The sequence below is a fragment of the Gymnogyps californianus genome, chromosome 10, assembly GCF_018139145.2.
Source record: "Gymnogyps californianus isolate 813 chromosome 10, ASM1813914v2, whole genome shotgun sequence".
In the NCBI taxonomy this organism is placed as follows: domain Eukaryota; kingdom Metazoa; phylum Chordata; class Aves; order Accipitriformes; family Cathartidae; genus Gymnogyps; species Gymnogyps californianus.
The window spans coordinates 24,664,359-24,679,642 of NC_059480.1; the positions used below are offsets into that span (position 1 = coordinate 24,664,359).

The 15,284-nt window shown below is 43.0% G+C and overlaps 1 protein-coding gene across 1 annotated transcript in view; it reads right to left on the reverse strand.

Moving 5' to 3' along the window:
* Positions 1 to 15,284, reverse strand: part of LOC127020368 (multiple epidermal growth factor-like domains protein 6) — a 205,022-nt gene that overhangs the window by 62,495 nt on the left and 127,243 nt on the right. Inside the window, exons 6-7 of the mRNA XM_050902882.1 lie at positions 11,131 to 11,253; positions 4,151 to 4,276 (exon numbers count right to left, since the gene is read on the reverse strand). Of these exons, the coding sequence (XP_050758839.1) occupies positions 4,151 to 4,276; positions 11,131 to 11,253 (249 nt within the window). The remainder of the gene's footprint in view (positions 1 to 4,150; positions 4,277 to 11,130; positions 11,254 to 15,284) is intronic.

Genomic DNA, 15,284 nt, shown 5'->3' on the forward strand with positions numbered 1-15,284 from the left:
AGGATAAGCTGCTCTAAGTGGCAAGTACTTAGAAATACTATTTATAAAGTGTCTGCAGAAGTCTCCACCTCAAAGACTTCACTGTGTTTTATGAGTTTATTTCAGGAACACATACCTGCTGGAAGCGTACTCATGTATTTGCCCAAATAAAAACTCTGCACACACAAAAATAGACCTACCGAGACTGTTTGGACAGGTCTGATTTGAGTTAAGAGCCAGAGTTTTCATACCAAAATCTGGTATTCTGCCCAAGGTTGAGGTTTTAGTTTGGAGTACTAGTTACACTAACACGCTGGTGAATAACATTACATAAGCAAATTTGGAGGACACCTTTGAACATGTGTCCTCTAGAGCTCTGCTTAGTTTCAAATAAAGCTTTTTAAAAGTTAAGCCCATTTCCTTACAATTCAAGCTCTAATTCAGTTTTAGCATTTTACTAATTATTGTCCGATTTGAGACATTTGACCGGTATTCCTCACTCGCCTCCGGCTCAACATCTCTTCACTGGCCATCTCAAGCTCTGTACAAGCCAACTTCTATCAGGGCACGAGGAAGAAAGTCAGCATCAGTTCAACAGCACTGGCAGCAGAGCCAGGGTTTCAGTAATCCTGGGGAAGGGTTGAAGGTGTTTTCCTCTAGACCTTGCTGCTTTGCTCTTCCAGTGGCTAACCACATACATATATATAGCTATGCAGGAGAAAGGAATAGGGGAGAGAGACCTCTATTTTATAAAGATACATTTAAATATGGGGTGGGGTTTTTTTATTTCCTCCAATTTTCACTTTTCTATGTAGCCAGTGGCATCTTGTGCCACCGTTTGGCAAAGGAGCGTGTTGCCCCAGAACACCTTCAAATTCCCTCGTTTCACCTCCTGCTATCTCAAGAACATAACCGTTCAAGTCTGCAGGCTGAGAGTTTGACTTGAAAGTATTTAAAAAAAAAAAAAAAAAAAATATCACTGTGCAGGATGTAGAACTGAAATATTCTGTTGGACTTTCAACACGATAGGTTGCAAATAGGTTTCCAAGGGACAGCAGCACTTCATCCTACGTGACGCTTTCAAGGCTGACAATTTGGCTCTGCAGTTCGACAATTTGCGGTCTACAAAGGATTTAGCTTCAAGCAAGAACTCGTTCCTTGCCGATATGAAATATGGAGTTATTTGCCAATTCTTTTTCTATTTGGTTAAATTAAATGAAACCACTATCAAACAGCATCTGTTAAACCTGCGTATTACAAAGGTTTTGAGAGCATCCAAAGCTTTAATTTGAGAATGATTACAGCATAGAGTAAAACTTGTAATACTCTGTGACATGACAACAAGCAAACAACAAATTATAGGGTAGATTTTAGTAAAAAAATAGTAATTTGAATAAAGATAGCAGCCTTGGAAGTCCTTAGACTAGATAAAAGTTTGTAAAGGAAAGATCTTCAGGACATAAGGCAACCACTGATTGACTTGTTTTGCACTGACATATCTGTTCCTTCCTGTTATAGGCAGGTTTCAGGAAAAGCTAAAAATAACTCATTAGTGTTCTTTTTCCTACACACTTGGCTCTTAGTGTTTGATTTAATAATTTTAGTAGATAACAGACTCCATCCTACGAAGCTCTATTCCAAGCTGTTAAACACTATGGCAAAAAATTTACTGGAACTGTTTCATTTCCTAGATGTCCCAGGACATCCAGGAACCTCATCTGAAAAAGCCATGGTGATGCGTTGATCTGGGATGGTAGCAATGGTCTTGGTGAAGTGCGAGTATGGGCTCTGCATGTGCTGTGGACCCTCTGGATCTTCACTGCAAGGTTGTAAAGAAGAGGGTCTCCAGTCCTATCTGCCATGACCTCTAGAGCACCTAAAGAAAGACAATTGGGCCTTATCAAGTTAATTTTCTTGCTCACAGCAACCATGACTTTACACTGGAGAAAATATAAAGTGGTAAAGAGTAAAATTTCCTTCTCATGGCAGGGAAGGTTAGGGGTGGAAACAGCATTGACTTACAGAAGGGAAACTCAAAGTGGCTTGAGAAAGATATTTATTCTTGCCACCCCTGGATAACCCAATGGAGAATTCACTCTAGCACACATCCCGTATAGCCCTTCCTCTTATACAAGTACCACGGCCACTGCTGACCACATCCATACCTGTCTCACTCCCAGAGCAGCTATCTCACCGCTTCATGTGATGCCACACCACTCCATCCCATTGGTTTGCCTCCACGCTGAAGGCTGCACCACGCTGCTAGGCTTGGGTGTTTCTGTACGGCCCTTCAGGGCTACGAGGTGCAGCATCAAGCTCCCAAGGAGTCAGCGAGGATGACTCCACACCTGCAGCACAGCTACGCCTGCTGTAGTAAATACCCTCATGACGCTGTAGTTTCTCCATCCAAACTAGCACTACAGCAGCCGTCCTTTCTGGTTGGGAATTAAAAGCAGCCAGGCTCATCTCCTCCCACCTTTTCTACTTAAAACTTCTCTAATTGCCAACCCAAATGTATTCATGGCCACTTTATGCTCATTTGTTCCTGTAAAAATCTTGTCCATCGGCTTAACTAGCACTTTTCTCTCCCAGGTGTTTATTCACTAAGGTATTTATGGGAGAAAAGCGTCTTATTTGGTCTTCATTTTGCCAGCTGAGCTCCCCTTGCGAGACAGATTCTCCTTCCTCTGACCACAGCCGTCCTCCTGGGGGGGTTGCGCTACTATATTTTGATTTACACCACCCTAAACACAGGTAACCAGACATACACGCGAACTCCAGAGAAGGTCTCACCTGCGGACGAAGCTGACCTTGCCCCTTCTCCACTGTTGAGTAATTGCTGTCTGGTGACGAACTGCTGCCTTCGGTGGGTGGCTGACCCTCATCAGCCCCACAACGCGAGGGAGCGAACAGCCCCAGCTGCCTGCGCGGTGGCAAAGCATCACCAACGAGGGGACCGAGCCTGCTCGTTTTGCTGCTGAGCTGAGCCAGAGCGCGAACCGGCACACGAAGCTTTGAAATGCTCCATGACCACCCGAGGGACAACTCCCACCCAGCCGGGCATCACCACACTCAGACCCTGCCGATCCAACCTCTGTCCCACCGTAACACCGTAAAAAAACACTAAAAAGTTTTATGCAGGGGTCCGCACTCCCAGCTGGCTTGGCCAAGGACATCTCGAGTGCCAGAGGCAGCGGAGGAGCCACATGAGGTTTGGAAAAAGGCTTGGAGAACAGCTGAGGAAGGTCTCTGATGTCCTGTCCCCACTAACGCTCTCCTTTTCCGACTCTGACAATCTCAGGGACAAAAAGCGGCCACGCCGTGAGAGACGGAGGAGAGGCGAGCTGGCTGCGGATGCTCGCTGAAGCGCAGCGTGTGCAGTCTCTGCGGAGGGCAGGACTCGGGGAGGCCAAAACCGAAGGCCAAGTGTTCGTTGCACACAGCATGAGTTGGAAGCGAGCTGAACAGCAGGATTTACTTACACTTTATACACAGCATATAAAATCTCCGAGCAGAAGAGGAGCCATATGGAAACGGTTTTGTGACAGGAATTTTAGTGCAATAAATCCATAAATTTGGCCCTATCTGTCTCTGGCGTATTCAAGTGTTCCATGTGTGTGCACTTGTGTTGGGGAAGGGGGGGGGTTTTGCCTTAAAAACTGACGAATATGTTAAGATATACGAGGAAAAAAACCCAACAATCAGACCCAAAGGTAGCATTTCTGTTCTGCTTGTGAGAGCGTTTGCTTACAAACCTGAAGAGGAGGATGAATGAATCAGACTGCTATTAGGAGCAACATAAGCCAAAAGCAGATAAAGAAAAGGCTTTATGTAGAATAAAACATGGTATACAGGCCAAGTCTATATACAACTTGATGAGTAATAAAACGTTAGAATTAAACCACAATGAAGTTCCTAACCTATGTCATCATCGTCAGTGTGCAATGAACAGCCAGAGGTCTACAAGGCCAAAATCTTGTTTGAAGTTGTGAACCAACGTGAACTTCACACCTCAAACAGGTGTCATTTTAATCCTGTTAATAAGCAATTCCTAAAGCTGTTTTTGGCAAGCAGGGTGAAATATGAATGAATACAGCGACCTGAAGCACTACCCTGGGGTCTTTTAAATTGCCTTTAATGTGTGTCTCCAGGCAGGGAGCGCAGGACTTACCTTCACAGGATTTGGCATCCCTCTTCAGCCAGTAGCCCGGCTGGCACTGGCACTTGTAGCGGTCTTCACCGAGCTGAACGCACTCCTGCTCGCAGCCCCCGTTGTTAACACTGCAGGAATTGACGGCTGGAGCCAAGGAAACATTGAAGGAACGCATGTCAACAACCCGAGAAACTTATTTCCTATTTTAAATACATAAATGACAGTAAAAATACGCAAACCTCGACGAACAGCTTTCATAAATGCACCTGTCCCCATCCCCTGCGTGATTACTCTCCCTTGCATTCATGGTGCTTGTTTGACACAGCATCCCACGTCGGCGAAAGCCCGTGATTCCAGCGAGAGGCAGGTGAGATCTAAGAGCTGCAATGCTGACTGAAATACAGCCACCCTTTGATCTGACAGCAGCAAAGCACTCAAGAATCCACTGAGGTAAGGAGGGGAAAAAAAATCGTGGCCCCACTGGCACTTGCGTGTTGTTTTTTTTCTGTTCCTGCTATCATTGATTTAAAAAAAAAAAAAAAGGAATTGTCTTTCAGGCTGATTTCCTCAGCCTCATGCATATGAAGCTGCAAACGACAGGAGTCACAAGCTCTGCAGGACGGACTTACAAAGTAATCCACAACGAACAAGAGGCTCTTTAGTACATCTCTAAAGATCCTTCTTCTTTTACCCAGACAAATTAATATTCTTTTTCATTCAGCATATATCCCCGGCCTCTGGAGAAACATTTCTCCTCCTGCCAAAATATGTTAACACACACCCACACCTATTCACACACTGCATATAAAAATAAGATAGTTCGTTTGAACCTGTTATTGTGCTGTACGTATGTAAGCGTGAGCGTGTGCATGACTGCATCTATATATATTTTAACAGCAGGGATGTATTATGTTCTCCATGAGTAGCTGGGAAGACTATTTGGTCCTTCATGGAAGGCATGAAACTCTGGACCCAACGAAGCCAGCAAAGAGCTTTGATACTTATTTTAGGAATATTCATATTAATTCATTTATCTGTAATAGATAAGAAATGTAATCTGTAGTAAGAAAACGTTACCCACAAAAGCTGCTGTAGGATGCAGTTCACCCTATGCTACCAATTAGCAAATACTTAGTTTGTGCAGTCAGATATGCGTTAAAAATACAAAGAAAAGCAAATTTTTACATTATCATCGATGCATACACAGCAGTAGCCAGGAGACACCTCGCTGCACACTGGACCTGACCCTGGCTTCTGATCTCCACCTGTGCCTGCAAACCTCCCGCCCGGTTAGTGATGGAACCTGAAAGCAGCTCCATTTCTACACGGGACACAGCAGACCCGATACACTCAAAGCTTCCTGCTTGCTGCACATTTGTATCCAAAGACCTGTTTTTCAGCAAGAATATTCAAATAAGATGAAAACATTTCAGAAGATGAAAAACACCTTAAAACGGCTCCGAGTGACAGAATATACATCTCGATTTTTAAAAGTGCCATTTTCTCCCGCCTGTTCTGGGCATAAGCCAATTTGGCTGTAAGGGGAGAGAAGCAGCAACCTGCCGTACCCAGAACTTTGGAGGCTTCGAAGCCAGAAGGGGACGGGCGTGAACTCCTGTGCCGAGAGCTTGCACCGGCGGGGCCGTGCAGCCTGGCCCTGCGTGGGGCTCTGCCGGCGGGCAGGGTGCAAGGGATTACTCCAGAGCGGCCACAGCCAGGTTTATCACGCCTGCTGCCAAGGCATCGTGCAGGCTACATGAGAGGAGGTGCCAGACTGAATGCGAAGAGCCGCCGGGGAAGGAACAGGATGAATTGTGCTTGTGCTGCCAGGCGCCGATCAGAAAAAAGGAGGGACTTGGCATGTCCTGAGTCTAATTCCACCGGTAAAGGGGCTGGTGGCTGGAGGTCTGAGCACGTGGCATGGGGTTCAGGCAGAAATACGGCATGCCCTCCACTTTCAAAGATTTACTCTTGAAGTTTGGTGGAAAACCAGCCCCGCTGTCGAGTCCTGACAAGGCACAGCGGTACAGGCCCGGCTCTTTGCCGGGGAAGCTGGGGATAACGCCTGGCGATGCTGAGCGAGGGAGGCAGCATCGCAGGAAGAGGGACGGCGGTGGGAGGCATCATGCAGGAAAGACAAGGATCTACCGATGGTTGAGAAATATACATTTCTCAACCTGTTATTTTTTATAATAATGGTCATATTTGTACAAAAAACCTGAGTATGAAGCCATAGTTAGATGTATACATAGCAACCATGGGATTAGAACATGCAGCGTCTTCAAACCTATGTTTTCCATCACCAAGAAATGTAACTTCAGACATACTGTGCTTTTACTTATGTGGAAAAACACAGATTATAGATCTGTAGAGATATTTTCTTTGTTACTTCCTCTATTAAGAGCCTTAGTGTGCAAAAGCCTCCATAAAAACCCACATCTCAACAGCTTTTCTACATAAGGCAGACATCAAAGGTAACAGCTGGCACCAGAGATGAATCAGGGTCTAAAGACTGTGCTCTGCTTTCACTTCTAGGAGTTCAAACGAGAATAAATTCCAGTGAAGACAATGAATTTACATCAATCCAAAAACACAGCCCAATACTACAATAAACATGTCTGAGCTTCTGCTTTCGAGACACCAGTCGGTTAAACTTTAATGAAGTTAAATTCATTACATTAACATAATCAAGACATTAAAAACAAAACAAAAAAAATTGGAGTGTTACCTTTGGTTATTCTAATTACCTAATTTGTAGTGAACGTTTAGTCTGGCACATATATCTAAAAATGAATTCAATATTGAGCAAAATTTGCGGGACCAAAAAGCTAAGAAAGACAAGGAGCATTGAAAAAGATGGGATTCTGGCATGGCACAAAGTATCAGAGATCATCACAGGATTCAGGAAGAAAAGTATTTTACTTTCACACACTAGTTATCACTGAACAAGGCAACCCATTTTAGAGGTTGATTGCCTTAGAGTACAAGCAGAAGTTTCTAATGAGAGCAGGAGGAATGACAAACAACAAACCGATTTCTTCAAACCACGTATATTGAGGCTCATACTAGCGGTGGAGGGATGGACCACCAGCAGTTAGTCAGGATCCCAAACACACTGTGATGACGTGGTAGGAGGACTGGACTCGCTGGAAAGAGCTTGTGACAGAAGTTCAGTAATCTTCCATGCAATCACACGAGAAAGTAGCTTATCCCAGGTTTTTGACTCTTCAGATGTAGGCTGAATATCTTATAAGACGATAGATCTACTTCCTTATGTATGGGAGACTTCCAAGCCATCTAGGCTGCAAAATCTGCTTCCCCTCAAGTCATTTTGGCACTTTTGCTCCCAGAAACATAGGGTTGCCAAAAAGAAAAAGAAGATGTGGAAAGAATAAACATAACAGAAATCTGCGCTGGGTTCATCTGAAAAGCTTGTCTAAAGGGATGCTTGTTTCCTATTTCTGCAGCTGAGATAATCACCTTCCATAAACAGCTCATTTCCAGAACGTAGTCTCTTTTTATTCTTAGTACGTGGGAGAGATCGTTACATCCTCTAAAGTATCCATGGAAGAAATATTATTGCTAATGCAAGCCCAATTTGAAACGCTTAGCTGCACTAAGTCAAGAGAGAGGTGCATTATTGGGTTTACTTCTTGATCGGATGAGTGCTCAAAACTGAATGTATAAACTGGTGGAGCAGAAGAGGCAAACTCTCCGTCCCCAACAGTCAGTGCAAGCAGTTAGTGCCCAAATCCCAGTGCTAGGCACTCCTGGATTACTGGTTTATATGAAATGCTTCTCTCTGTCCTCATCAATTAGTAACTGTTTTGTGCTCCAATGCATGAGAGCTTATTATACCCATTTGTTTTGGTGTCTTGTCTAAACAGCTGAAACAGAACTCAATATCCTCTGCTCAGTATTGTGTATATCCATTATCATGATAGCAGTTATCTCTGAAACTTACTCCTGTCTCTCATCTTAGGATTTATTTCTGCTTCTCCTCGATAATTTCTGAGGTACTGCAAACAGAACTGAACATTGTATGAAGTATTTTTAATAACTTCTTGTGGATACTTACATTTGTGAAATGAAAACTTGCTTTCTGATAATGTTCATAGCTAGGACAACTCCAAACTGAGCTTCTTGATGATTTGTGCCATGAGAAAACTTTACTATTCTATGTCCACAGAAGGTTTTACATATTACACAGGTAAATTCATTTAATTGCCATAATACCTACTTTTTGTGTTTATCATTCAGTTCTCTCGCTCTTTTCCCCCCAAAGCCACTTTAGTCCCGTTTTTGTATAAAATTTCCTCTCTGCCACAGCTGAAAGTGAGACTATTCTGAGAGAGGAACTCAAACATCACATCTTTCACTTCTGGGTCTTCCCTGGTCAGATCTGATCAGAGAGAGAGTAATTTCTCCCTTTTCTTTTAATTCACAGAAAAACACCAGTGTTTCTAGTTAAATATGAACCACTCTACTTTTACATTATTTTTTTTCTCTCATACAAGTGTTTCCTTACCCACTTCTTCTCCAGCTAAGATAATAAAGAAAAGATTGAGACTTCACCGTATTTTTAATCGCAGTTAATTACCAAAACACTGAAAGTCTCTGTATGTGGTAAACCCAACAAACCTAAAAGGATAAGTTCTTTAAATAAAAAACATTATTGCCGCAGCTTGAGCACTGGTACATCTTGTATTCTAGTTGCATCAGTAAATTTATTGCTGTGATAATACCAGAAATGACTGATGACATATTTGGCTGATGTTAAGCACAACCAAGGGACTTTGTGCAAGAACCAAGATAATGACCAAACTGTGAGTGCACTTATTCTGCAGATGTGGTCCAACCATACTCAACTGTTCTCATATTACCTAAAATCAGGCTTAAAAATTTAAACAAACGACGTCCTTTTCTTCTTCCCAAATGACAGAACATTTTAATCCTTTTTGCAGAATTCAACAACTTGACTTTTGTACTGATTTAAATGCAACACAAGGACAGTGTATTTTATTTTATTATTATTTTTAGCAACACGCAGAATTAACTCCGCATGTCTTGTTTCAGGGCTTAGAGTCCAATCTAAGAAACACAGGGTTTATTTTTAATGGCAGAGCTGCTAATCCTCTCCACAAGCACATAAACGGGCATTGTGTCACGGGCTGAACTGCCGAGCTCCATGGTGCTCTCATTTACATCAGCATACACAGGGTAACTTCATACTGTAAATCAGTGCCTTTTCACCCAAATCTGAAAAAGAGGGTACAGCCTTTGGGATCGTATCCACACTCTTCTTATTGTTTTCTAATGCCTGTTTCTTGGAATGGGATTCCTCTGACCAACAGTAGACGTCTGTCAGTACAACTGCGAGCATCATTCAGATTAGCAGAGCAGCTGCTGAGATGAGACCTGCAGCCAACCCATGCTCTATATTCAATGTCGGCAGAAAGGGGAACACACCTACAAGCAAGCATTCGTGAACTGAAGATCTTCAATATGGGAGCTTTAAAACTAACTTAAAGAAAGGCAATCAGTTTGGTTTGCAACTTCTTTTGTTATTGGCTTTCGTGTGTTGTCTTTTGCTTGGGTGTGCCACGGAGGAGTACAGCACGGGTTTTGCTGGCTGAGCAAGGGAAATTCGGTATCAGTTATAACAGAGATGTTATAAACAGGACTGCAGCAGATGAAGATGTATCCCTGATGTACAGGAGCAGTACAACCTTTTAAAGATCGGTGTAGATAAAGGAATGGATCACAGGGCATAGGACCGCTGTGGGAACAAGGAGCTTTCGCACATCTATAGCACCCTAATTATCAGCCCACAGCATGAGCAGAATCTCAGGAAAAAGGGCTCAAAACTCTCACCTTCACATGCATGGGCACCTCCTGTGTGAGCTAAAAGGATTAGCACAAACTAAACATTCATGTAAAATGCCTTGGAGGAGAGTTTTCAGCCCACTCCATCCATACTTCTCACTGTGCCTAGTAACTACAATGTAAAACAGATCCAGGCAGACAGTTCTGCATTACTGTTTTACCTAAAAAATTCTACATACAGCAAAGGCTGAAGAGAAGAGATGAAGGGTAGGGCTTCTTCTCTTCATGCACTCTCTGAAAACCAGAGAAGACCTCTGAGCGCATACTTAAATATTTCATTAGCCTTTTAGAGCTCCCTCTCTAACTACCAGTCCATAGCACCATATTCTCAAATGTATCTTAGTAATTCACAAACGTGGCCTCTGCTCTTGATCCTCCCGAGAGGATTTTCTGCTCTGCTCCCTGTAGCACAGTCGCAGAGATTTTACTTCATCATCTCACCCCTCGACCCAGTTAATGATATCCTCCTGCCTCTGCTCGTGCCACCACCTGGGAAAGCCTACAGGGTCCCAGTCTGGGCAGTCTGACTGAGATGGTCACCTACTGTAAGGTTAAATCCAACTTCAGGGTGGTAACCACAAGCTTTTATTTTGTCTTCATCACTGAAGACACAAGCTGTGCTTTGGGACTGCTTGGCTGGAAGAGCAACGTTCTGCCAGGCACCCATGGGCAGGAGATTCACTATCCACTGTTTGTACAGGCAAAAAGACTAAGTAAGAGGAAGAGTACTGGGGTCAGAAGTCCAGGGCACGGCTGGAACATGGAGGGGGATGTGACACAAAGCCAAAATGCCCAGAAATGGAAAAACATTTTCACTGGAAATGAAGACCCCTTATTTCTTTAATGCCTGCTGCAAAACAAAAGAAATTTTCAGCAGATTGCATCACAGAAACACGGGTCACCATCACTGCTTTGTTCTCAAAAAAAGAACAAATTTGGAAACACCTGAATTCTCGCAAACCACTTGAACCGGAAGGGATACCAACATCCTTTGTGAATTAGGCAAAAGTCAGACTGGGGAAGTCTACAAACCTTTGCACTCACGCAAAGACAGGTTTAGCAGAGAAAAACACACCTTGAAGTATGTGAAGTGCTTGTTAATGTTTACTTACCTATGCAAGTGCGCCCATCAGCATGGAGCCTGTAGCCCGCCCGGCACTGGCAGTGGAAGGAGCCGTGCGTGTTGACACAGCCTTGCTGGCAGCCACCATTCACCACCGCACACTCGTCCACGTCTAGAGAAGGAAGGCAGATGACGAGAATTACAAGACAGCCTCAGCAAAGACATACCCTCGTTCTCCTGGACGGCACACAGCTCATACATAATGCAACCGTTACACTCAGACTGGGTTTTTGTTTACTTCGCTTCTGCGCTGTAAACAGAGCAAAGAAAATTGAGATTTTATGGTGTTTTTCAAAGTTCCTGCAGGCACTGCCTCTGTAGTCTCTACTTCTGAAGCCCTTGTTAATTAGAGTGATCTGTGACACAGCCGTTTCCTCGGGGCCAAGAGAAAAATACAGGGAAAGAATTAGGGTAAGATAACACATCTGAGCTTGTAGGTACCGCTGGTCAAACATTTGGCTTTTGTAAAAATCTGGTGTATGAAGATTTCCTTTTGCATCAGGCCTTTAATCCTATTAGCAGGTGCTCTTGGGGGTACAAGCACATACAACTGACATAAATGGAAAAAAGCCATGCAAGAGCAGAGCCCATGCTCTCAGTCAACAGTACATTTTCAACCACTGAATACAAAGAGAGCTTAGACATTACATTTAAAAAGACAGATGTTTTTGTGCCACATCTTCTGTGACTCTTGTCACGCCCTTGGGCTTCCCTGTGTCCACCTGAACTTTCCGTAGCATCTTCTCAGATGACCTCCCAGAAAAATGATGTGATTTCCTGATGATACCTTTTCCGAACCTAAGCAGGTATCTTTCCATATTTCACATTTTAAGGGATTACGTTCAAGCCAAATGAAGAGGGAAACCAGCATTAAACCAGCTTGAGAACGCTGCTGTAACGTTTCATCTGAAAATGATGGACAATGATGGACAAAAAAAGATCAAGAACAGTTTAAGTAAACAGGTGAAGGTTTAAAACAGACCCACAAAACTGAACTTCCAAAAGTACCACATAAGCAGTGTCTGCACCTTTTCAGCAACACTGGGCTACTGTAAATAGCATTTGATTGGCATGTTGACACCATTACCTTAAAAATTGACACAGAAGTCATTGGAAATAAGGGTCTGTTAGTCCATTCCCTGACAAAATTTCACCTGGTAGATGTTTGCATAGAATTTGTCTGTCCTTTCCTTAACAGCCCCCAGGGATGGCAACTCCACCTCCCTCCATCCCACCCAGGGGCGATGCTGGTACCAAATTATCCCGACCGCCAAAGACATTCTCCTCTTGCCGAAGCCAAAGCTCCCTCCTGCAACAGACATCTATAAAGAACGCCCCTTTCAACATTAAAGACTCCCATTGATTTAATTGCTCTTTAGATCATGTTCTCAAATCATCTAAGGGATTTACCCACCCAAGCGGGTGTGCATGAGGAGATTGGGATTTAAAGAAATAAAAGAGTGGCTGCAACAAGCGGCAAGTCTGCAATTGCTGCTGCGGGGAAGTGAGCCGGCAGCGGAGCAGAAGACAGCAACACAGAGAGGTTTGGTTTTTTTCCCCCCATATTGCACTTGAGGAACAAGAGGTCTGGCTTTCATATTTTTGCTGTTGATATGTCTGCTTTGCATTTAGCTTTCATGGTTTACATTTTTTTTTATGCTTTTATGTTTATTCTGTTTTAGAAAATCTCATCAAAATTAAATGAAAAAGGAAGTTTTAAAGACGACTTGGAAAGGCACAACGTCCTGGTCCTAAGGAAATGTATTTATAAAGTTAAATTTTAATACTTCACATGTGAATTTCACTCACCTAAAATGAAGTCCTGGTGTTGACTAGTGTTTAAATTCAGACCATTTGCTAATGTGCGCCACTTTTTAATCCTTCTGCTGTACTTGCTATTTTATTAGACTGTATACTACATACATTTCCTACTGCCTGGAGACATCTGGAATACTCTTTTTTTAAACAGAAGTTTTGCTTTTTTAATGTAAACAGTAAACAGAAAATGTTATTCATCTTGTTGAATTCTATACTGTTAAGAAATAGCCTGCTGAAAAATGCCAGGATGAAATCAAAACCAGGAAACTATTTGTCTTGAGTATCACAGAAATAAAATAAGCAAAAAGGCTCAGAAAAATATAACAAGGAAGCAGCTGAACTATATAGTACACCACGTTCTAGTATTTATACCTCAATAAACTCAAATATTGGGAGCAACAATATATGCGTTTTAAAGGCTACAATCAACCGCAGAATTTCTCTAATATACCAAATACAGTTTTAAGTTAGGATATCAGCACTTACAAAGGAGAAAAAACAGTCCAGCTAATAAAAACAAGCACTTGGAGTTAGCTCTATTTGTTATTCTTTATTTGAACGTTCAAAGAAGTGACTTGGTTTACGGGGGAGCTCCGCACCCAGCAGCTCTGGCACCCACTGCAGCTCTTCTTTCAATGGCATTTCCCCTGTGCTGGCACATCCCAAAAGGCCATAAGGCAATTATACTGCTAATACTTGTAAAAAATAAAATACTTGTATATACGAGCTGTACCTAACCCCACCCTGAGACTCCCTGCAGCAAGTGGGGAAAAAACAGAGGCGAGAGCAACGAACTTGCAACGCAACTCCAGGATGCCACGTGCGCGGCAAGTCTGATGACAGACGATCCCTTCTAGTCTCAGGCTTTCTCTGCAAGATCAAGATTTTAAAGATCATATGTTGAAAGATTCCTTCATGTACTACAGATACAATCAAGAAAAATGCAACGCACAGTCGCCTTTCAATGTCTCCTACATCTCACGGCCAGGAAACAACTTTGCCCCCAGTGACAGAAGCAAAATGCCTTTATTATTTTGACTGGGGAGCAGTCTGCAAAGTAGACACTAATCTAAAGGGTTGAACTGTGCTTGAAAGTTTTAAAAGTCTAACCTATTTGGACTTTTATATTTAAATTGCTATACTAGTAAAGGACATCTATACCAGGAAAGCAAGAGTTTATGCTGTTATAGGTACAGAAGTAGCCATTTCTTTTTCTACATGGGAATAACTATAGAAATATAAAATTATGCTAGAATTATGAAGTTATAAAAATATAAAAAATATTATAGAAATAGAAAGTCATTCTATTGTAATTCTAGAATATCACGGGATTATGGAAGATTGTATCTGTTTAACAATACACTATAATTAAATTTGGATTAGTTTCCACTGCAGATCAAACTGAAACACCTACGTGCTCAACTCTCTATAGTTACAATTTAGGATGCTTATCTGAATAACCCAAATATTCAAGCCATTTATGGCTTGCTTATCACAAGTCAGACCGTGATGAAAGCAACTGCATTCCCACAAAACAGAGGGAGAGCAATCCGCTGAGACGAGAGGTGAGAAGCAAAATGAGAATGGTGTGCTGTCCCAAGGCTATCTTGCAAAGGGGATTATGCTGCTGGGTGAAGAGAGCAGTTGGTATGTGAACATTCTCCTTCTCATCTACGGAAGATTTCAAGAGACGCATTTTAGTGGGATTCCCCACTGAAGGTATCTCTGCTTTCCATGCTGACCGTACGCAGCACGTGCCGCACACACAGGGATTGTGTCCCCATTTACTCACTCTTCATGGGGAACAAGCTGGCAGGAATAACCTTATGGTCGGTCATACAAGCCAAAAGTCAATCCTACCTGTTTCCAAGATGTAAAGTGTTTTAGCCACCATGACATGCACCTTTTTTAGCTCCTCATGCTTCTGAGGTCTGTGCGTTTGGACTGAGCTCTGTGCATCGCGACCGCACACCGACCTTTCCTCCATCCTGAGACGACGCACATCTCAGGTCCCCAACATGGGAAAAGAGGATGCGGCGTACAAATGCACGACCCGCTGCCAGCACCGTGTCCCTTCCAAGGGCAGATCCTACTGATGAAGTTACAGATTTTGAAATCCTCCATACCCCTGAATGGGGGCTCTGCTAATCTTCAGGGAAGTTTGTCCCCCATCGATTTGACGGGCCACGTTGGCAACAGTCCAACTTCCCTGCCCACAACTTGTTTAAATACAGAGCTGTGTGATTGCTTGTTTGGAATTCAGGGTCATCACATCAGTGGCTTTTTTCATATCGTTACTAAAACATTTAGGAACAGCTATGATCA